This window comes from Mustela nivalis (assembly GCF_964662115.1).
Source record: "Mustela nivalis genome assembly, chromosome: 14".
NCBI lineage: Eukaryota > Metazoa > Chordata > Mammalia > Carnivora > Mustelidae > Mustela > Mustela nivalis.
In genome coordinates this window covers 81364432-81387694 of record NC_139033.1, presented here as the reverse complement: position 1 = coordinate 81387694, position 23263 = coordinate 81364432, and the positions used below count along the sequence as shown (strand labels likewise).

Genomic DNA, 23263 nt, shown 5'->3' with positions numbered 1-23263 from the left:
CAGTGCCAATGCAACGAGACCTGTAAGATGTGCCAGACAACTGAACCACACCTGGAGAAGTACCAGTTGTCTGCAAATTTGGAGAGAGATCTCTAGCAGAATCTAAATCTACTCTGGCCCAAGGCCTTTGTTGCTCAATGTCTTTGTCAAGTCCAGATCAATCTTTGGACAAATCTTAGAGATGGGTAACTCCAAAGCTGATATAATGAGGTCCAAAATAACTCAGGCTTCTAGCCATCTAAAAGTATTCCAAAGTAAAGTTTATTAAGAATAAGATAATGGCACAGACATGAGGAACAGTGGACAGCAAACAAGAAGGTGAAATTCAGAAGAGATAGGGGGAGACAAGATGGCGGGGAAGTAGGAGGAGACACCATTTCAACCTGTACCCTAAAGTCAGCTGATTACCTACCAAAGAACTCCAATCACCCATGAAATCAGCCTGAGATCAGAATTATACACGTCTGGATCTCTACAGGGGCAGAAGACGCCAGTGGGCAGGTAAAGCGGAGTGGGAACGTCGGACTGATATCAGAAGAGATAGAGGTGAAAACCCAACAAGCCCACCTAGTGGGCTTTGCACACAAAGCAGTTGGAGGAGGGCACTTTAGCTGATCTGCTCAGGCCTGAAGGCCACTTGTTGGGCCAGGATCTTGCTCCCACCTGGATCTCAGCCCATCCCCGAACAGTGTCCCCAGAAGCCTAGGAGACAGTGGGAATGGTAAAGTATTATCTGCTGCCTAAGAGTACAGAAAGCCTAGTGAGTGGCTGAGGTCAACAACCATCCGCGAGGCAGCACATAAGAGGAATCCTGGCCTTGGCACTGTGCCCCAGCTCTGAGTAGGCACTGGATAGTCACAAGGGTGCAAGGGGTTCCTCAACAAAGGCAGGTTCAGCTGACAAAACCTTAAGATCTACTTACCTTGTGTCATTGGGGGCTGAGCTGAAAAAAAAAAAACACTAAGGATCCAGCAAGCAAGCAGGTCATCAGATATTCCTTTTACTGGGGTAGCACATCCCAGCTTAGGAGATCAGGGCCAACTCTGTGCCTTTAACCAATAAACAACCCCAGAGAAATTCACAAGATAGTCTGGTCACATGTCTGAAGATGTTATGTTAAACATAACAATTTAACTAGTCACTCTGGCACAAGATGGTGAGTGGGCAAAAAGCAGGCATGCATACACATACTCCCATTTCCATTCCTCACCTGGTCGATCAGCTGTCTCCTGGATGGGTTGGTCTCCTCAAGGACGTGAGCCCAGAGCTCTGGATCCTTCCTGCGCACCAGGTAGCGGGCCTCACTTTTGAACAAAGAATTCTCGTTGCAAACCTGAAATGAGTACACTAGTGTGTATAACAGAGCCAATCAGTGAAAACTATTTGGGGGACCCCTGAACTTATTTAGTTCAGCCAGAGCCCAAATGAGAAACAGTACTTTGACATGGAAGGAGCAGCATCCCAAAGGGGTGACAATGTACTTCTCAGGTGACAGATTACCTCAAAACACAAGTTTCGTAGTTTATAACAACTCAGAATGGGTATGGCTGTGTGGTAGCTCCTCTCCACATGAACCTAACTGTTGCCTTCTAAAGTGGCACTACCCAGAATGCTCTGAAACAAAAAAAATGTTTGAGATCTGTGCTATGCTGGGCACAAGATTAAATGCTGCGTATGTGTCCAACAGCTGCTCATGTGTTCATGGCACGAGGCCAGAAGCAGGCTTGGTCTGGCCTGCTCCGAAATCTCACTGCAGCTTCTCCTTCTGACACAGCCGATTGTAACAAGCACTTTTTTTTTTCCCTCGTCTCAATACTGCTTCATTAAAAGGGAATGTCAATCATACATCACCCAGTAGGACAGATGGGTGCAAAGATCCCTAATCGGTCACTGAACTGAGTTTTGATAAAAAAGTAGTAAGTTCAGCCAAAAGGTGGCTTATGGTATGAAACTAACTTAAGTCCCAACTTCACAAAAACTGGTTCCCTAGTGACTGCAAGGCAAGGTGTTATGTAGACCTGGCCTGTCACATGCATGGTCAGTGTACAAAGCTAAAGTAGGATGAGAAACTGGTGCCCGGCTCTTGAGCTTTGGCTCTGTATGTTTGATACCCTAAGAGATTCTTCCCTGGCTGCTGAGTTTACCATATTGTCAAACATTCTGAGGCACCCAGGGCAAACAGACCAATTGCCTACAGTCAAACATCAGGTGAACCCACATGAGATTTCTGAAGTTTTAAGTCACAAGATTAAGTTTCAAACTATTTGATACGTAAGTAATAAAACATGTAGATCCAAGCCAGGGCAGCAGTAAGCAGACCGAGGGTGATGTCCCAAGACGGGGCCTTCAGCAACAGTGGTCGGCAACAGCTGGCATAGGGCACGTGTAAGAAGCTGCCCTCAGGAGACACCTGGGTGGCTCAGTCGGTTAAGCTGCTGCCTTCAGCTCAGGTCATAATCCCAGGGTCCTGGGATCGAGTCCTGGATTGGGATCCTTGCTCGGCAGGGAGCCTGATTCTCTCTCTGCCTCTGCTTGCCACTCTTGCCTGCCTGTGCACTTGCGCGCTCTCTCTCTTGCTCTCTCTAACAAATAAATAAAATCTTAAAAAAAAAAAAAAAAAAGAAGCTGCCCTCAGAAAAGCAGGAAGTGTGGGGCACCTGGGGGGCTCAGTGGGTTAAAGTCTCTGCCTTCAGCTCAGGTCATGATCCCGGGGTCCTGGGATCCAGCCCCACATCTGGCTCTCTGCTCAGCGGGGAGCCTGCTTCCCCCACTCTCTCTTTGCCTGCCTCTCTGCCTACTTGTGATCTCTCTGTCAAATAAATAAATAAATAATCTTAAAAAAAAAAAAAAAAGAGGAAAAAGTGCAAGCACACACAGGACATAAGTATCCAGGGTAGAGAGGCAAGAGGGGAGGCAGTCAGGCTGGTGAGGCAGGGTTGTGGTTCACAGAAAACCTCCTGAGTAAGGCCAAGGAGTTCAATTTTGCTCTCAGGACCCAAAGTAACACTGAAGACTGGAGGCAGAAGGCTGAAAGGTCAGACTTGGGCCAGCCAGGTTTACAGGTACAATATATACCAACAGGGCATAAGCAGATAGGAAACAAAGAGTCTGAATCAAGAGGAAACCAAGTTGGTGATAATGTAACCACATGATCTGCAATTGTGGGGCTCAGAAGAAGCCCTCCTCGGCCCCCACTGAGGAAGCCCTGCCCCAGGAAGCCAGAGCAATAGCTGGCAGCTTAGTGTATTTGCTGCCCACCTTGATGAGCTCAAGGTCACACTGCCCCCGCTCATAGGCAACACAGGCCAGATGTGGGTCCCGCTTCTCACAGTAGCGGCCCACCACACGGCTGTCATAGTAAGTGTTCTCTCTCAGGAAGCGCTCGGGACTATTGTTGCTGTCGATGTAGATCTTGGCAAGTGCATTGTGAGTGGCAGGCTCTTCACAGCCTTCGTGACTCCGGGACTCCAGCCAGGGAAGCAGCAGCTTTAGCCTTTGAAAGAAGGAAGAGCACCGTAAAAGTCTCAAAACTAACAACCGAAACCTCCAGGGCAGACCCTGAACTTTGAAGCTTGCTTCTAGAAACAAAAATCTCACTCCGTTAACCTCAGGTTGTTTTAGAGACCAAAACAGACTTGAGTTCCAAACTGATTTCAATTGCTAAGTTTTTCTCAAAGATCTGTACTACCAATAGTAAACAACTCACTATTAGATCTAAGATCTGTTGCATTAAAGACCAGCCACAGAGACAGGTGGTCCTGGGGCCTAGAGGCTGACTGAAAAGGGACTTTGGAGAATTAGTCATAGACCTAACAACAAACACTAGAACCCGGGGGCAAGAGAAGATACCAAGCTAGGATCCCTTACCTGTTTCTTTTTTCTACTTCAGCCACCAGCTCATCAGTAGAGAACTGTCCTCTCACCACCATGATTAAGTTTTTAATTACTTCCTCAGAACAATCCACATCAAGCAGCCCTCCAACCACAGCAGGGATCCGGCTAGGGTTGACCTAGAATGGTCAAGGTGGTGACTTCAGTGCTGCAGGCACAGGTCACTGCTACAAGTCCCCCAAGGCCTGGACAGTATGGCTGTCTGAAAGGGCTCCTGTGGTGGACAGAATGCATATTTGAAGCTCCAACCCCTAATGTGACTGTATTTGAAGATGGGCCTGGAGGACATAATTATGGTTCCTTGAGGGCATAAGGATGGGGCCCTAATCAGAGAAAAAGCCATATAAAGGCACAGTGAGAAGGTGCCATCTGTAAGCTAAGGAGAGTGGCCTCAGAAAGAACCAACCCAAGGTGGTGGGGTCAGTGCCTTGATCTTGGACTTTCAGCCTCTAGAAAATGTCAACTGCTTAAGTCATGCAGCCTGTGGTATTCCGCTATGGCAGCCCAAGCTATGATACCACCAGTCTCAGACACATTCAGGATCAGAGGTAATCTCTCAGGTGTAAGCTATTACCACCAAGCAAGGCACAAAAGCAGCTGGGTGTCACCTAGGAGTGATGGTCCCAGTGATGCTCCCAGTAGTACCTTCTGAACGTAGATCTCAATGTACTTTTGCAGGTTGTTGCGGTACAAGTATAGGACAAGGTCATGGACAAAGTCAAACCGATCACACACGATGATGAGGGGAAGCTGGTCTGTGAGCTTGGCCTCCTGTGTATTGGGAAAGCACAGAAATAATGCAGGCAGTGAAGACCCCAAAGAGCCAGACCACAGGGACGATGAATCAACACAAAGATGGCTCTGCTTCTGTAGCAGGGTGGCTCCAAGGAGACTCAGGATGAAACTGTTCTAGATATGCTGTTGTTTAAGGCATTTGCTTTTGGGGATATAGTGTTTGCCTTGGGAAAGATAATAATACTATTTGGTTAAAGCAGAAAAGAACTCCGCTAAATCTGGCAATAACACTGCAAATTGGTCTAAAAGCAAGTATCTCCTGGGTTAAGACAAGCAGATCATTATGTATAAATCTGACCGAGACCCAGCAGCAAAGAGATAGACTACTTTCAAGAACACCTGCCAATAAGGGTTGCCTTTCCGGACATGCAACCATACTTCATGGAACATCAGCCATCAGTGCAGGGGGCTTCCCCCAACTCTGCAGTCCACCACAATAATGTCTTCCCCATCCCTCATTTGGACATACCTACACAACACTTCTCAGGTGTCCTTGCACCCTTGTAGTTCTGGGTGTGGCCACATGACCTAGTCTCCTCTAATGGAATGAGAATCAAAATACCACATGAGACCTGCAACTTCACCCACAAAAACCACCGGAGCTGGCTCCTCCTCTCTTTCCTTCTTCCAGTTGACCAGGAAGGCAACATTCAAGGTGGTATGCTGAAGATGGCAAAGCAGCCACAGCCTGGTCCTTGAAAGATGGTTGGAAAGGCTACCCCACTTAGCTCCACATCCACCCCTGTCTGTGCATGAGGAAGAAAGACACTTGCTTTTTCGCCCCTAGCACTGAGTAGCTTATTTGCTCCATAGACTTTCCCAGACTAATTAACAGAGGAACAGTTGGGATGTTGCTGAAACATAATGCAGAAATAAACTAACTCCCTCTACTCACACATCAGATAATTAAGAATCCAGCCTCAAGGCTTATAAAATGAGCAGTGGCCTCCTCCAATAACTTTAGGCCACAAGGTAGAGCTCTGCACTAAGGACCCAGGGGACACTGATGGAGGAAAAAGCCAGATTTCTAACTCTTCCTGATGGTTTGCTCAAGGAAGGAGGTGATAACCTGGTCACACTTACCTTCAGGAAGTTCTTCACCCGCTCTGGGTTGTAGCAATTACTCTCCCGGCATATCCTCTCCACCTCCTTGATCTGCCCCGTCTTACAGGCAGCCTGAATGTATTTCAAGTGCACATCTGGATCTTGGCTGAAGTTTACAATTGAGCCCAAGAAGTAGAAGAGGCCTACAAAGAGAGACTGTTCCATCTTATGCCCTCATACTATCTACCTGGCTTTTCCACAGTCGTACTCCACCTGCCCTTGATGGCCCAGCCCACAACAACAATGCTCCACTCTCCCAGCTCACACAGCCCACTCACAACTTACAAAATCTATGTGAAGTCCTTCTGCTTTGGCCTCTCCCTCAAGGAGCTAGTCAGATTTCCATGAAACTTGGGAGGTACACCTGAGATGTTCTGATGTGAAATACCTCATGTGTGTGTATGTGGAATCCTTCTGGGGGACCCAGGCACATCCTACGGTCATTTTCAAGAATAATTCAAACTGAGGTAGCCTAAGAGGGCTGTGTGGCTGCTACTCTAAAAAGACAAACCAGGGGATGCCTGGGTGGCTCAGTTGGTTAAGCAGCTGCCTTCGGCTCAGGTCATGATCCCAGCGTCCTGGGATAGAGTCCCACATCGGGCTCCTTGCTCTGCAGGGAGCCTGCTTCTCCCTCTGACTCTGCCTTCCACTCTATCTGCCTGTGCTCGCTCTCGCTCTCTCTCTGAACAAATAAATAAATAAAATCTTTTAAAAAAAAGACAAACCAGGAAGAGGAAAGCAGAGGCTTTCACTGGGAGCCTCCAGAGTCTGTTCTGTGACACTGAGCTGTTGGCACACATGGAGCCACTGTGGACGGGGGTGCAAGGTGAGTCACAGAGCACTGTTACTCCTCAGAGGCTGACTACCTCCTGACTCTCATAGGAGCCAGCCAGGAGGTACTGGTGACAAGACCAGGACAGGATACTCAGAGAAAACCACCTTCCCTGAGGAGGTCTTCGGCTGTAACCTGGAGGAAGGAACCAGAACCCTGAAGGCAGACAGCTTCCACCAACCCTACTCTACTGCCATCTCCCCACCCATGTAACCTAATTGCTGCTGCAGCCTTTCCTGCAATGGCGTCTTTTGACAAGAGGGGCAGCTCCCTAAAGGGAGGTCTTGCCTTCACTCCTCCAACATTCTAGGCCAAGAACAGTGGCTTAACACCTTGATGGACAAATGCTCAGTTTCTATCCCTGCCTCAGCCTGTCCCCAGCAGACACTCACCTGGGAAAGCCATCCCCCAACCAGCACATTCTCAGTGTGATGCCCACAACAGGGCCGAGGAAGCCAACCACAGTCAAGCCTGCCAGCCCCAAAACTACACAGGGCTGAGTCTCCATGGGGCTCTTACTCAGAGGAAGCCAAAGGGGCCGCCCCCTCAGAGCCATGTACTCCAGCACTACTGGCCAAAGTTTTCTGGTGAACATTCAGCAGAAAAAAGGAGTGTGTGACACAAAGATGCTCAGTTCCATAGAGGCTCCAGGGACACAAGGGGGATTCTAAGCGTCCCCACCCCAACACCAACCAATTGCTTCATTTGCAAATGCCAAAAAAGCGACCTACACTGGGTAACACACACCAGACAGCAGAAATCTTCTGCCACTGACCAACACATTGGCCTGGCCTGAAGGAAGACTCAGGTTGGGCAGGCAGACACGAACACCTGACGAGGAGATGCAGGTGGCTACAGGCTGTGGAATTTACCTTCGTAACTCTTGAAGGATTCAAAGAGCTCCACCAGGGACTGTGTGCCCAGCTGCTCGTGGTACTTGGAGGCCACCTGCACACACAGCTGAAGGTTCTGTCTGATGCTGGCAGACAGCAGAGCATGAAGACACGCCAAAGAATCCTCCACTGACAAGGAGCCAAAGAAGCTGACGAGCCACTGGGAAGCAAGGAAGAGTTTGTCCACAGCTAAGTACCATCCTCGATGTTGCCAACACTGGCAACATCACTGGATCAGTTTTTCCCACTGAGTGTGAAAAATATAAAGAATCTTCACTTAAAAGGATTGAAAAGCAACTATCCCTTGTGGCAAAAAGTAGAAGCCAGGAGTTAACTTCAGATGAGACACTAACCTCAACTATTCATCAAGCTGTCCAGAACCTGCAACGCCCCACAAATGATACAAAAACCTATTATATAAATGGAATGCAATACCAATTAGCTTCTGCTAATATTTTTACACAACCCTGCTAGAGCTGTCAATGTTAATAGGTTCTCTCTTTTGGGTTAAGTCAGAGATAGACTATGGGAAGAAAGAGGTAATGAGAACCGAGTTGCGTGGATGAGCAAGGGGAATTTGTGTGTTGGCTGAATGAGAATTGTATATAGCAGTGACAAGGCTCACGCACAAGGAAGACACATGCCACACTCCCACAACCACAGACATAGGGAAATTTTGGGAGCATGTGACCCTAATGACATGTGGGTGTCATCCACAACAGAAGTGCCCCAACGGCGCACCAATACCTCGGGATTGAGGAGGTGAGTGTGAACCACAGCCCTCTTGATGTCGTAGAGGTCTGTGTAGTGCTCCAGTGCACGCTGCAGGAGGCCCGCCTTCTCACAGAGCTGGGCAATGTGGGACCGATCATAATGAGTAAACATCTGATTTCCAAGAATGGCATCTGCAACCTATGAAATGGAGAGGTCAGGAAGAAAGTCTGAATTGTGGCAATAATTTTTTAACAGTAGCTGCTCAAACCATGTCTCCCAGGGCACAGCTCCAGAAAGTAATCATAGGAGAGAGAGGCTATACGAGGTCCAGCCTCTTCCCCACCTCCAAGCAGAGCCCTAGACAACCTTGCAAGTGACCTGAGGCTCTTTGAACTAGGCGCTGATCTCCTAGGGTGCAGGGCCAGGTGTGTGTAAAAGGCCGAGGCTCTGCCCTAAAGCGTATTACTGGGATCAGGCGAGGCTACTGTTCTGGCTTTTCAGCCATCGTATTTGTACAGTTTTCCATGGCAAGTCAAGGTCAATATGAGAGCATGAGTCTTTAATGAGCTCAATCCTTGGACTAGCAACAGTTACAATTAGACCTGGAAGTAACAAATCCTACTGGTATTCATTAAGCTTCTCAATTTGGTTGAAGGCAGAATTGGGGAGAGAAGGGATGTGTGTGTGTGTGTGTGTGGGTGTGTGCGCGCACGCGCGCACGAGCAGGGGGTTATGTTTGAAAAACTACTAACAGTCCTGGAAAGAATTTTGATGAAGCTTAATTCCATCTTTAAATAAGCAACCTCTTGACTAAGAATGAATGAGTCAACAATCAACCTCTCTGCCTTGTTAAGTGATCTGACCCTCAGTATCTAACTACGAGTGAGTCTTGATGAGACATGCTTCTGGGTGTCACCCAGCACACTCTTTCCTGTTCCTTCCTGAATATGGAGTACCAACCATACAGTGACCACAGACCTAGTTAACATTATGCTCCTCCAGGGTAATGCACACTCTGGGCTTCCTAACAATCCCAACCAAGTGCTGAGAGCACAGTTTTGTAATATCTGGAACTTACCGGATGCTCCCCACCCTTTTTCTTCAGACCTATCCTTACTATCTTCTTTAGAAAAAGAAATTTCCTCCTTATTATAGCAATAGTGTCATTTAAAGAACTCAGAAAATATAAGATGAGCCAAGAAGGAAAATAGCATCCAGCCTCTGACATCCAGAGAAGACTGTCCCAATGTTCTGGGTGTTGTATCCAGCTGTGCACCCATCCAGGCTGCCCCTGTTTCAGATTTGGGCTCTTCTTAGGGTCTATCTGCTCAATTACTGAGTGGTGTCTAGTTTCTGCTTCAAAGCTCATTTAATAAAAGCTGTCATACATGATCACCAACTCACAGGAGTTCAACAGAACACCAAACACCAAATTAATAGCACTTTTGTTTCCTAGAGGTGAGACATGACCCACACAAGAGTAGCTAACTTGTGGATTGGAATAACCTGAAATCACAGAACAGTATAATTAACACAGTGTTTCCTAATCACAACAACAATAGATGACTATAAAGAAAAAAAAACTAGAAGACAAATAAGTAAAGAACAAAGTGAACTACAATCCTGTCCACTCAGACAACTAAAAGCTTGATGTAAATTTCTCCAAACTCCTTTCATACATATGTTATGCAAAATTAATTTAAAAAAGCATATACATGTGACTTAACATCCCCCCAACTTTCAGTTCAAGAAATGCCCCACCACAATGAGCTACCACTTCACACCCATTTAGGATAGCTATTATTTTTTTAAAATTTTTATTTATTTTTATTTTTTAAGATTTTATTTATTTATTTGACAGATATCACAAGAAGGCAGAGAGGCAGGCAGAGAGAGAAGAGGAAGCAGGCTCCCCACTGAGCAGAGAGCCTGATGCGGGGCTCAATCCCAGTACCTCGAGATCATGACCCAAGCTGAAGGCAGAGGCTTTAACCCACTGAGCCACCCAGGTGTCTCTATTTTTTTAAAAACAAACCCAGAAAATAACAAGCACTGGCAAACATATGAAGAAATTGGAACCCTCATATATTGTGGCAGGAACAGAAAATGGTGTAACTGCTTGGAATACAGTTTGGTGGCACCTCAACAAGTGACATGCAGAATTACCACACGATCTGGCAAGTCTCCTTCTGATGTGTGCCCCAGAGAGCTGAAAACAGGAACTGAAACTTATACCTGCACACCAATATCTACAGCAGCACTATTTGCAACAGCTATAAGGTGAGAGTAACCCAATGTCCATCAACAAATAAACAGATAAACAAAATGTGGTATACACATACAATGGAATATTATTCAGACATAAAAAGGAATGAAATTCATGAATTCATGCTACCACATGGATGAATCCTGAAAATAATGTAAAATAAACAAGCGAAACTAAAGGACAAATATCATATGAATCTACTTACATGAAGTATCTAGAACAAGTAAATTCATTGAAAAGGTAAGTAGAATAGGGTGTTACCATGGGCTGGGGGAGGGAAAGGGGAGTTAATGGATATGGATTTTCTATTTGTGATAATGATAAAAGTTCTGGAAATATATAGTGGCTAACGGTTGCACAACAATGTGAATGTACTTAATGCCACTTCAGCTCAGATCATGATCTCAGGGTCCTGGGATTGAGCCCTGCATGAAGCCCTGCATCGGGCTTGGCGGGAAGCCTGCTTCCCCCTCTCCCATTCCCCCTGCTTGTGTTCCCTCTCTTGCTGTGTCTCTATCTGTCAAATAAATAAATAAAATATTTTTAAAAAATAAAAGAAAAAAAGAAAAGAAAAGATTTTGTTCTTGTAATTATTTCTCTGAAAGTTGTCATTGTTTCTATGAAAGTTTTGTACCACGGATTCTAGAAATCTCTTGTAGGAAGGTCCTAGAGAATGTCCACTGAGGCATTAGCACATCCCAGCCCAAAGGCACTGTGTTTAGGTGTGCAAGTCCAACACAGAAATGAAACAGGTCCTTTGTCCCTTGGTTTCAATCTAGATATGGCACTTGCCTGGGGTGCATGAATCAGATTCATCTCCAACAGGCGAGTCTGGAGATGCCCCTCAGCTGGGCAATTATTCTTCAAGGCATCCAACAAGAAGGAAGTACACTGCTGAATTAAACTATTTTCCATGAAAACATCTACAATCTGAAACAGATAGCAAAACACATTTTTACCAAAGGAAATGGGTTTTATTTTCCTATTCAAATAATTCCTGAAATTGAATCTCATTTAGAAATTCAATAATTAGTTCCTTCCCTTGCCTTTTTAAAAGTTTTTATTTATTTCTTTTAGTAATCTCTACATCCAACATGGGGCTCAAACTCAACCCTGAGATTAAGGGTCTTCTGAATAAGCCAGCAAGGCATTCCTGCATTTTCTTGTATTACAAAATTCAAGTAATTCATGGCCTTAATTTTTAGGAAATTTTGTGAAATTATATCACCCATGTCATATTCACCAACAAGGTATTTTATTCAAGTATATTTATCAGTGTGAATCCCCCAAATTCTCTGAAGTGATTCAAGTAATCTTAACAATCCATTACTTAATCAAATTCTAGAGGCAGTCAACACCTGCTATCTAGCCCTTACACTCTAATTATTCAGGCAAGTTAGGAAAACGCAAACATTGACTCAGATACAATCATCAGAGTTAAATAGATATCAAAGAATAAGCTTTAATATAAAATGAAATATAGATAATGAACTTACTGATTGTGTAATTGTTTCCATGTTTAAGTACAAGAAAAAAGTTTGTATTAAAAATACTCTAGAGGGCACCTGGGTGGCTCAGTTAATTAAGTGTCCTTTAGCTCGGGACATGATCCCAAGGTCCTGGGTTAGAGAACTGCATCGAGCTCTCTGCTCAGTGGTGAGTCTGCTTCTCCCTCCCTCTGCCAGCTGCTCCCTCTGCTTGTGCTTGCTCTTTCCCTCTCTCTCACTCTCTTTCAAATAAATTAAAAAAAAAAAAAAACCTCAGAACTATGAAATACAATCCAGATGTAATCTGGAGTTTTCTTTCCCCTTGAGATCTATATAAATTTGGCTCAAACCCCTAAATCATGATCTCCAAAATCCTGCAAATTCGATGATGTATAAACCCAGTATAACTATACTTATATTTATACAGGTTGCTGGTTTTGCCTTGCTTCAAACTTTGTTACATATTTCTGTATTACCCAGAGCCCTTTGCATACAGTTTACTGAAGGCAACTAGACATGTGTTTATATCTAAACACTAACTACGTTATGCTAAAATAATAGTCTCACATTCACTTAACTCCAGGTTAGCCAGACACCCACAAGATGAAAGTCTGCAGACTCAACAGCACTCACCATAAACAGGTACGCAGGCAGAATTCAGGTGGCCTCAGTCAGCAGAGGATACTGAGGTGGGGCTCAGGTGGGGCTACTGCTGTCAAGAAACATCCTCACTCCCCACCCCCAACCACCACACAAAGAAATAAGATTCTCACAATTGGACACCTAAATCCTCTAAAACACTTCAAAACAAAAGTAAATGACAGGCATTCAAACAATAAAAGAGTAGAAGACAAGCTTCCCTGGTACATCAGATTTTTAAAACTGGAAGATTAATAGCAGACAAAGAAAAGAATCAAGACATTGGTAAGAGAAAAGCAAAAGAGATCTTCTTGACAGTTATACAAGCCACAAAAAGCTGTCTCAAACAACCGCTGATGCTCACCTGGTCAATGTTGGCCAATGGCTCTTCCTCTCGCACTAGCATTTGAGAAAATTGCAGGCCCTGGTCTGGACTGATCCTCATCACACTCCTCAGCAAAAAGATCCAGTCTGGGACATAGCCAACCTAGAGGCAAGGGGACACCCATCAGAAAAATAAACAAAACACTCTGAGTGCTTACAGAAAAAAAAAAAGCTCCCATCCTTTGTTTCGAACTTGTGTTTACAAAGAAATGAGAAATGATATTAGCATGTGTACATGCTGCACCTATGCTAAACACAACACCCACTTATGTGATGATGCCATGTATGTGGAGGTACAATCAATCGACTACACAAACAGCCTGGACCACAAAGAAGTCACCCTGACAAGTGTGCCAGCTCTGACCAACACCCAGCACACAGGCCAGTTTGCTTCATAGACAAGCTGCAGTGGACCCCCAGTGAAACATGGGTTTAACACGCAGTTGGTACTGAGGGGTATGAGGGAAAAGGGAGAAAAAGAACAAGATAAAATTACAGAAGGGGCACCTGGGCGGCTAAGTAGGTTAAGCGTCTGCCTTTGGTTCAGGTCATGATCCCAGGGTCCCAGGATCGAGCCCCACTTTGGGCTCCCTGCTCAGTGGAGAGTCTGCTTTTTCCTATCTCTGCCGCTCCTCCTCTGCTCTTTCTCGCTCTCTATCTCTTGTTCTCAAATAAGTAAATAAAACCTTAAAAAATTATCAGAAAACCCCCAACTGGAAGGGAACTGGAAGGACTATAAGCACAAGACAGGAAAACAAAAAACTGAGGAGAATAAAATAGGATCATTATCACTGAGTGACAGATGCTAGCAGCAACACCGACAACTCACACCAGAGCACTGCCATAGAAGGAAGGGTATTTCGTAAACCTAAGAATCAGCAATCACCCACCACAAATTAAGTATCTGTGAAATGCTAATTACCTTTTTGGCATAGAGGACAATTTTTTGGAATTGGCCGGTTTCTGCAAAACACTGGATAACTTTGCTCGGCACATTCGCCCGAAGATACACACTCAGAGCAAGTGTAGGGTCAGCAGTTTTGACCAAATCTCCAAGCTCTTCTGAACACTCCAGCTGTGTTGTGCCAAAGAGACAGGGCAAGATTAGGACCAGAGGAACCTGTGATTTCATTTTCAAATGGTACTGAGGGTTGCAATTTCGTGTTTGTACCTTATCTTCTTTCAGCCACTTTTCTAAGAGTTGCTTGCGTCCCTGCTGAAGCACTGGACGGCAAAGTTCTAAGGATTCAAGTTTATTGAGTTGACCCTGATCAAGCAGGATTCCAAAGTACTGGAGCAAAGGAGAGGCCTGTCCCGGCTGGGCAGGAATACTCTGGAACTTTCGAACAGTGTCACTGGTACGTAGGACTCCCTGACGACAAATGGATATGTACATTGTTACGTTATAATCACAAGTTGTCCCTTTACTTAACTGGCCTGTATTTTAAAAAAATCCAGGACACCTGGGTGGCTCAGGCCATTAAGTGTCTGCCTTCAGGTCAGATCATGATCTAGGATTGAGCCCCACATTGGGCTCCCTGCTCACAGTGAACCCGTTTCTCTCTCAACTCCCTGCTTGTGCTCTCTCTCACTATTTCTCTTTCTCAAATAAATAAAATATCTGCCAATGGAAAATCTACCCGGAATTAATTGTCAGGAACAGAAAGTCCTCTACCAAGGCAATGGCTTCCACCTTCAGCAAAAATCACAAACACAGGGACGCCTGAGTGGCTCAGTCAGTTGAGCATCTGCCTTTGGCTCAGGTCATGATCCCAGGGTCCTGGGATCGAGTCCCACATTGGGCTCCCTGCTCAGTGAGGAGCCTGCTTCTCCCTGTTTGCCGCTCCCCTTGCTTGTGCGCTCTTTCTCTCATTCTGACAAATAAATAAATAAAATCTTGGGGGAAAAAAAAAGCCCAGAAACACAATGGATGTCAGTCCCACAGGTGACTTCTAACAAAGGTGAGAATTGGGCTTCTAAATCACCCTTGCAGTAGCAAAGTACTACCACCATTACATTCTAATTCAAAATACTCAAAGTCCTGGGTGAAGATTAGAAATGGTTTGCTCATAAGCATCACTTGAAAGACAGAAAAATCCCTTTCAAGGAGAAGCAACTCAAAACCTTTTATCTGCTCAGATGCAGAACTAGGGCCAGGACAATTTATCCTAATGAAATAAATAAAAGAATATGCCCTAGGCAGTACTGTTACACTCTCGATGGGTAAAGAAAGTCAAGAGTAGAATGTGAGTAAATGCAAATAAAATGTGGTACAACCACTTGATGTATAATATAGCTCTGCATTTTCTATGCTAAGAACCTGGGTGTGAAATACATATGCACATAAATAAGAACTGAAAGAATTTTTTTAAAAAAATGTTGCAGCAGGAATATGCTTTTCATTGATTTGTCTCGTTGTCGTCAGGCCACTGGTGCAAAATTTTAAAGCTAAAACAACTAAAAAAACAGTTAAAAAACTCCAACATCAGTAGTGAATGTTTTTATAATTTATTTTACTCTCAGGCTGGCACACAGCATTCGAGGGCCATTACCTTTGGTGCAGATGCTGCTACTTTGGCGGCTTCAGCATAGCTCCCCTGTGCAAAAAGAGTACTGAATTTTCTCACAAATAACTCCTCCGCCCCAGCCAGGTTGCTACGAATGGCCAAACGCAGACCAAGGTCTGGATTCTGAAGCACATTGGTTGCATAATTCACAATGTTATCTTCCTCGACACAAATGGACAGCACCTGTCAAGAACCAACAAGTGAAACTGGCCTAACCCAGGACATACACACACTGCCAACATCCCACTCGCATACACTGCAGTATCAGCAAAGTTCTAAGGCTCAGGCTGGGTATGTCTAGAATGTTGGGTCCAATAGTGACAAGATGCACAGGAGCCAAATATCTAATGGCAGCAGAAAATACCATGGTAGAGCAACAGCATGGTCAAATGAGAAACACATCAAGTTGCATGGACATTTACTATTGATGCATCCAAGATGACTCTGCCAAAATGACCTATTTGGGTAGGTGGAAGTGCCAGTTTTTCATCTCAATGTTCTTTTTTTTTTTTTTTAATAGCACAGATTTCCTTCTTTTAACTGTCTTTTTAACTTTAGTTGAGAAAGGTGATTTAGGTAGAATAGTACCTGCTTTTCAGCCCTCCCCAGTTAACATGTGCCTGGCCTGAATATGTTAGTGGTATGTATCAGAACCACTACTCCACTGGTAGAAGCTTTGTGCAGGGAGCTACTCTTCTCAGAATCAATCCTATGTTAAGAATGGTGCTATCTGAGAGGCAAAGCGATGGTAGGAAGGAAAAGGGAGACACGGGTGTAAGTTGAATAACAGGAGCTAACTATATTTGATCACTTTCCTGAAGGAGAAGGAAAAGTTAAGCTGCAGTCCCCAGTGAATGGAAAAGATGCGAGATGAACTCTCAAAGTTCCATACCTGTCCCTTTTTGTTGACACCGATAATTCCAGAAGTAGGTTCATGTGGAGCAGTGACAAAGATAGTGTCAGCACTAATACGGTTCATGTAGATGCACACGCCAGACTCCAAGTCGTACAGGTGAAGATAGCCATACTTTGTGATTAAGTAAATAACACCATGTTTAGCTCCAATCTATAGAAAGAGAACAACAAGTAGAAAAGTAAGGAGATGCCAAATAGGGCAAAAGGGTTACAAATGATGAAAGAGGATCTTGAGTTCCTTAGCCCAATAGTTCATTTATCACTGGCAAGAGCAGTGTGCTACTGAGACGTGGATCCCAAGTTGATTCTAGTCATGCCCACTTGAGAATTAAAGCTAATACTTTCCCTGACTTCTCTCAAATAAAGGTCCAATAAGTCAGGCTATTCCATTTGTCTTTCAGATCTAACTATCCTCTCCCTAACTTTCTTACCAAATCCCTTCAGAAAAAGCTGTGAGTTCATAAAATAAGGAGAAAGTTCTGGATAAACTTAAAAAAATTATAAAACCTACAGCACTTTATTTTTTAACAAGTTTATTTATTTACATCATCTCACCACCCCAAGTGAGGCTTGAACTCATGACCCCAAGATCAAGAGTCACATACTCCTCCAACTTAACCAGGCATCCCAAACCTATAGTAATTTTGAAAGTATGGTACAAAAAAACAGTACCAGAATTGGAAGAAACAAAAACAAACAAAACTTAACTGAGAACCCTGAAATAGAATCAAACATATATAAGAATTTAACATGAATGAGTAGTAGTAGAAAACAGACTTTAACCAGTATACAATGCTGATATAGCCAGCTGGCTATATGGGGATGGGAGATGAGTGTAAATAACTGGTTCTCTGGGCGCCTGGTGGCTCAGTCATTAAGCGTCTGCTTTCCGCACAGATCATGATCTCAGGACCCTCCCTGCTCAGCAGGGAAACCTGCTTCTCCCTCTCTCTCTGCATACTGCTCCCCCTGCTGTGCTCACTCTCTGTCAGATAAATAAATAAAATCTTAAAAAAAAAAAAAAGAACTGGCTCTTCATCTTATTTTTTAGATCAAAATAAATTCCAGGTGGGTCAAAGATTTTTATATAAAAAGTAAATAAAACTAAGAAAGTAAAAGAAGCAAATATGGGTGAATATTTTAATCACTTTGGCGTGTAGAATTCTTTTCAAAACATGATACCCAAGCCACACAAAAATGCATATCTTCCACAAGCTGGAACACACCACAAATAACCTTTTGCTATGACTAGAGAGAAATATTTATTTGAAACACAACAGGCACTTAGTATCCGAAAACTACACAGAGTTCTTACAAGATAAAGACCCCAAGAGAAAAAGTGCCAAGATCAAGAAGAGACAATTAACAAGATGCGTACGAGTGGTAAACCCACCCCATCTTGACAACAATCACAGGGAAGGCATGAACATCACTAGACATTGTCCAGCATGGTCGTGCACACATCCCTAACCCAGTAGTTTCATCTGTAGTTTATCCTTGGACTGAGCATTGGATTAACAATACTCCTAGAAGTGTTTACTGTAAACATAAATACCCAATGGGGGACTGTCTAAATGAGTTAGAGATATCCACAGAACAGAAGTACAGACATTAAAATATTATATATATTTAGTTGGTATGGGATGGTCTATGACACAGAGAAGGTCATAAAGCTGAAGGCCAGTGCCAAGCCATTTTTCATAAGACTCTATTTGTAGGGACATGTCGGTGGCTCAGTCGGTTAAGAGTCTGCTTTTGGCTCAGATCATGGGTCTAGGGTCCAAGGATTGAGTCCTACATCAGGCTTCTGCTTAGAAGGGAGCCTGTTTCTCCCCTCTGCCAGCTGCTTCCCCTGCTTTTTCTCTCTCTCTCTGACAAATAAATAAAATCTTAAAAAAAAAAAAAAGACTCTTTGTATATCTTCACAAATGCATGCATATGAAAAAATTTCCAAAGGGGCAGTCACAGTTAGCAGTGGGGTAGGATTTCAGTTGCTATTTAATTCTATTGTTATGTTTATTGATATTGTTGGAAATTTATGGACAATATATGTTTCTCTAAAACAGAAAAAAGGTCAAATTCTCTTTGTGGGGAAAAATGTATTTGATTACATATCTATTTCCAGAAATCAAGCTTAAAAAAATAACATTTAAAAAAATTTAAAAAGAAATCATCATTAAGTATTGTCAAATATGTGAGAACAGAAAAAAAACCAATAGCTAAACCATCCTACAATTATGGTACATGCCTAAAAATAAATGTTTACTTCTCAAAATGTTAACAAAGAATGTCATACCAAATGCCTATGATGTACTGGGCAAAAAAATAAAAAGGGAGAGTAGATTGTATGATCTTACATATATAAACACGATCCAAATTTTGTTGAGAAAGTGTATCTAACTTTTTAAATATGACAAATAGTGAGATCTCTGATCATTCAACCAGTGGTAAACATCCAATTGGTTCAGCTATAAAGATTGTTTTCCTCTTTATATTTCTGTATCACAGAGAACATCTAATCTTTGTAATAAAAAGGAAAAGGCCTGGGACTTTGGTATGTGAGTTGGACAAAGTCCCTGTTTGCAGAAAAAGAGTGCTCCTTTCCAGAGAAAGTTAACACAGCATGAGCTAGAACATGGGCATTAAAGTTATCCTCTTCAGGGACGCCTGGGTGGCTCAGTTGGTTAAGCAGCTGCCTTCGGCTCAGGTCATGATCCCAGCGTCCTGGGATCGAGTCCCACATCGGGCTCCTTGCTCCGCAGGGAGCCTGCTTCTCCCTCTTACTCTGCCTTCCACTCTGTCTGCCTGTGCTCGCTCTCGCTCTCTCTCTCTCTCTGACAAATAAATAAATAAAATCTTTAAAAAAAAAAAAAAAAAAAAGTTATCCTCTTCATGTTCTACTATATCTATTCAGGCATCTTCTGAAGCACAGGAACCTGCTACCTGCTGTTCCTCCCACCCCCAGATCCATATTTGTTCTAACTCATGTAGTGGGCAGCACATTCATACCTGCATAGCCACTGGGAAATCAGTCTGAGCCTCTGGAGGGAAAAACACATCCACAGCTTTCTTTACGAAAGGCTGGTTTCCTGCTGCAGGCTGTCCGACTTCAATTATGTGCAACTGGAGAAGAAATTTAAGTCAATTCAAGTAAACATATTGGTGGCAGACTGATGCTAACCAATGCCCACTGGTAAGCAGAGCCACAGCACACACTTTGTAGGGCTAATTATAATTTTACAAAGAAAAAAGACAGTCTCTCGGTTGGAGTGCTCATGCTACTCACTAACCTGCTACCCACCATCAAGGATACAGGAAAAAACAACACTGGAAACCTGAGCAACATTTAGTTCCAGCATGTTGGCCGAATTGCTTCTCCCCTCTCTGGGCTTTAGTGTAGAAGCTCATGAAACAAGGGGCTCTGCTGGACATGGCTCAGACTAAGACAAATCAGTAGACAAGATCTTATAACTGAATGCTAAACTCACAAGACAGTCGATTGTACCAAAGGCCTGAGAGCTTCTCAAGGTTTTGCTTGGGGAGGGGGGTTCATAAGAATCTTTGGAGAATCAGGAAGAATGAGAGTGGATAAGGGGTTCCATCCCTGCTTTTATCAGAAGAGCTTTAAGTTCCTCTCATCTAATGGAAAGGTACCAAAGCTAAAACAAGTCTGGAAAAAATCCCAAGTAAGGGTGGTCAAAGACACAAAGCGACAAGGGTTGGAGGGGGTGCCCAGCAGAAGAAACTGATGAGTGTAAACTTAGAGAATAGTGTGGATTTGGCCTGGCAGAGAGGAGGGGGAAACACCAAAGAGGCTTGAGGTAAGCAGCGAGACGGGCTAAAAGGGGAGGGCTGATGTAGCAGGTGAGCAGGGGCCACTGCAAGTTAAGATGAAGGGAGACTAAACTCTTAGTATACAGGCACTTAAAAGAAATGGTAGCTTGGGAAAATTCTTTTTGAGGGGTGGGATGGGTCTGAGGACCTAATAAATGACTATTCTTTAACCCAAATATGGGTAACAAGGGCCTCATCTGCCGTCGAAGTGAGACTTGCTAGAGGATGGACAGTGGTAACAGGAATAGAATGGAGCTTGAGGGCCGTGTTTCTTGCTTGGGAGTTGGGAAGGATAAGGACACCGTCAACAGAAGCAGGGGCATGAGTAAGAAAGCCAGGCTTCTTTGGGAGGTGGCAGGAGAAGGGCACAACTATTGGCAAGTGGTACTTTCCTATAAGAAAGGAACAAGGAAGAAAAAAAAAAAAGAAAAGAAAAAAACAAGGAACTGGAGTCCAGACAAAACTCAGATCCATATGAGAAGACTACCGAGCCATTCCCGTAAGTGCAGCTGGGCTGGACTAGAAGGGATGTGCGCAGGGGGCAAAGGCTGAGAGGTCTCTGAAGGGACCCACACCTGCCACTGCGATAGGGAAAGTGAGATTCAACCACAAAATGAGGTGGCTCTTGGGATGGCTGCTATGGGGGGGTCCCCACCATGGAAGACTGTTCCTAGCCGCAGCTTTGTCCTGAGGGGAACTGCCTGCCTTACAACTGAGTCCAGGAGATAAATGGGCACACCTGTCTTACAGGGGGCTTGTTCTGGTGTGTTCTTCTTCACCGGGAGCTTGGCGGGACAAGTTCTGCCTTTGCAAGGGTGCCTGTGGCTGCCTAGCTCTGTCTGTGACAAGGTGGAAAGCCTCAGTATAAGACATTTTTGTCTGACTCCTATTTTTCTACTGGTTCTCAGCTAAGGACGGCATGATATATATTACACAGGAGACCAAAGTATCCAATGAAGAATATTTAAGATAATGAAGTTTGGGACCACATACTGATTTAGCAGTCTTGTTTGGAGAACATTTGAGGGCTAGAGACCAACTCAAACTAATGACTTCAGGAAGTATTTCTGACAAGAGAATACTGAGATAAGGACACTGTTTTAAGGCCACTCTCGAGGTGAGTGATGCAACTATGGAACCGCAGGTCTATCCAACATCCTGAATTCTTACACCTCATATCTCTGCCCACAGCAACCCCAGTGAACAGATGCCAGCCATGTGCTTGAGCCTAATAAAACTCAACCTGCTCCCAGAGCATGGCCTCCACTCTGCAGCTCCCACCACCTGGCCAGAAGCACACAGGATCCACGCTTTACGTTAGGATACTGTGCATTGGTTCTTTCACAGCTGTTGCCTCCATGAGCCTGCTGTGTGAGAACAGAAACCACATGTGCATAGCCCATGCTCAAGAGACTTTGTCAAAGAGGACTTTTTTTTAGGGCAAAGGGACCGATTAATTGGTAGAGCTGACGTCACATTACTGACTTTACAAAGACTGGCTGTGAAACCATCAATGCGTACAACAGGGAGTTGCTCTAAATACTCTAAGAACTTTCATATCCATGAAGCACCTGCAGGCTGTTCCCCACTCCCAACTATAAACTGGTTTTGGCACGTTGGCTAAACGTTTACACTTGGACAGAGACTCCCAACACTCACTCAGGACACTTTTCTGAGGGTGAAGACAAAGTGGAGAGCTTACCTTGCCCCCTGCGGGACTACGTACAGCAAAGCAGAAAAGGGTGGCAGGCTTGGCATTCCCCTCACTCTTGAACTCTGCAAAAGCAGCAACATGGCCTTCTATGGGTTGTGAAACCTTCCTATCCACAGAGTAGAGCTGCATTGCCCCAACGACACGGTTTTGCTAAGACAAGACATTTTGCAATGAAAGGGAAAGAAAAGAGAGGATATAAATTGTTAAAACAAATGTTCCTAAAATGAAAGTCTCATATGTTGATAATAGTTTCTCTAATAAAAATCAAGCCTATTAGATATTAAAGACATGATACAACTCTACATTTGATGTGGAAAAATGGTCACAAACACCAGGGAGAAAATAAGACTACAAAACAGTAAGATAGTGGTCCCAATTTGTTAAACGTAAAATGTGTGTATACACGTAGGTACGCATTTATACATGTTTGTGGATGTGTGTAAGTGTACATTCAATGTTTGTACATGTAAATCTATATATACGTACATTCTATGCATACTCATAAATACTCATATAAAGTAAGTCTTGGGAAGAAAAACTAAAATGTTTGAAGAGTAGTTTAATCAGGAGGAGGAGATTATGGGATAATTCTGAAAATTGGGTTTTCTGAAATTTATAAATAGCAAAAACTATATTTAGTAAACTCCAATAAGGCTAATATCTTTTTAAAAAATTAATTAGGCTAATATCTTTTATAAAACTTAGAACTTCTATTTTCTAGAAAAGAATTTCTATATATTTATATCCAACGTTAAATGCTCAAGAAGCAAAGTAAGGAGATGTAAGTAAATGAGACATGACAGCATCACAGCTCAAGCCCCTAGAATCCAACATTCGAATAGCTATCACAGTCGAATGAGCCCCTCTGCAATCTGTGCGTAAATTCAGATCCCCAGTGTATCTGCCACCTACCCTCACTCCATAAAAAGGCAAAAAAAGGCTTCAACATTTTTCTTTTTAAAGAACCTTTCCTTGGGGCGCCTGGGTGGCTCAGTGGGTTAAAGCCTCTGCTTTCAGCTCAGGTCATGATCCCAAGGTCCTGGGATCGAGCCCCACATTGGGCTCTCTGCTCAGCAGGGAGCCTGCTTCCTCCTCTCTCTGACTCCCCTCTGCCTACTTGTACTGTCTGTCAAATAAATAAATAAAATCTTAAAAAAAAAAAAAAAAGAACCTTTCCTTTGTACTTTTCTACTGAAGACACTTATGCTGAAGTACTATGCAAAGTACC

General features: G+C 43.8%; 1 protein-coding gene across 2 annotated transcripts in view; it reads right to left on the bottom strand.

Moving 5' to 3' along the window:
- Nucleotides 1-23263, bottom strand: part of CLTCL1 (clathrin heavy chain like 1) — a 97178-nt gene that overhangs the window by 36927 nt on the left and 36988 nt on the right. For both annotated transcript variants that reach the window (XM_082697423.1, XM_082697422.1), the window contains exons 4-18: nt 22024-22185; nt 19497-19610; nt 16465-16638; nt 15558-15755; nt 14177-14377; nt 13928-14080; nt 12986-13108; nt 11288-11425; nt 8263-8427; nt 7495-7675; nt 5770-5933; nt 4537-4662; nt 3868-4010; nt 3259-3493; nt 1211-1333 (exon numbers count right to left, since the gene is read on the bottom strand). In XM_082697423.1, the coding sequence (XP_082553549.1) occupies nt 1211-1333; nt 3259-3493; nt 3868-4010; nt 4537-4662; nt 5770-5933; nt 7495-7675; nt 8263-8427; nt 11288-11425; nt 12986-13108; nt 13928-14080; nt 14177-14377; nt 15558-15755; nt 16465-16638; nt 19497-19610; nt 22024-22185 (2400 nt within the window). The remainder of the gene's footprint in view (nt 1-1210; nt 1334-3258; nt 3494-3867; nt 4011-4536; nt 4663-5769; nt 5934-7494; nt 7676-8262; nt 8428-11287; nt 11426-12985; nt 13109-13927; nt 14081-14176; nt 14378-15557; nt 15756-16464; nt 16639-19496; nt 19611-22023; nt 22186-23263) is intronic.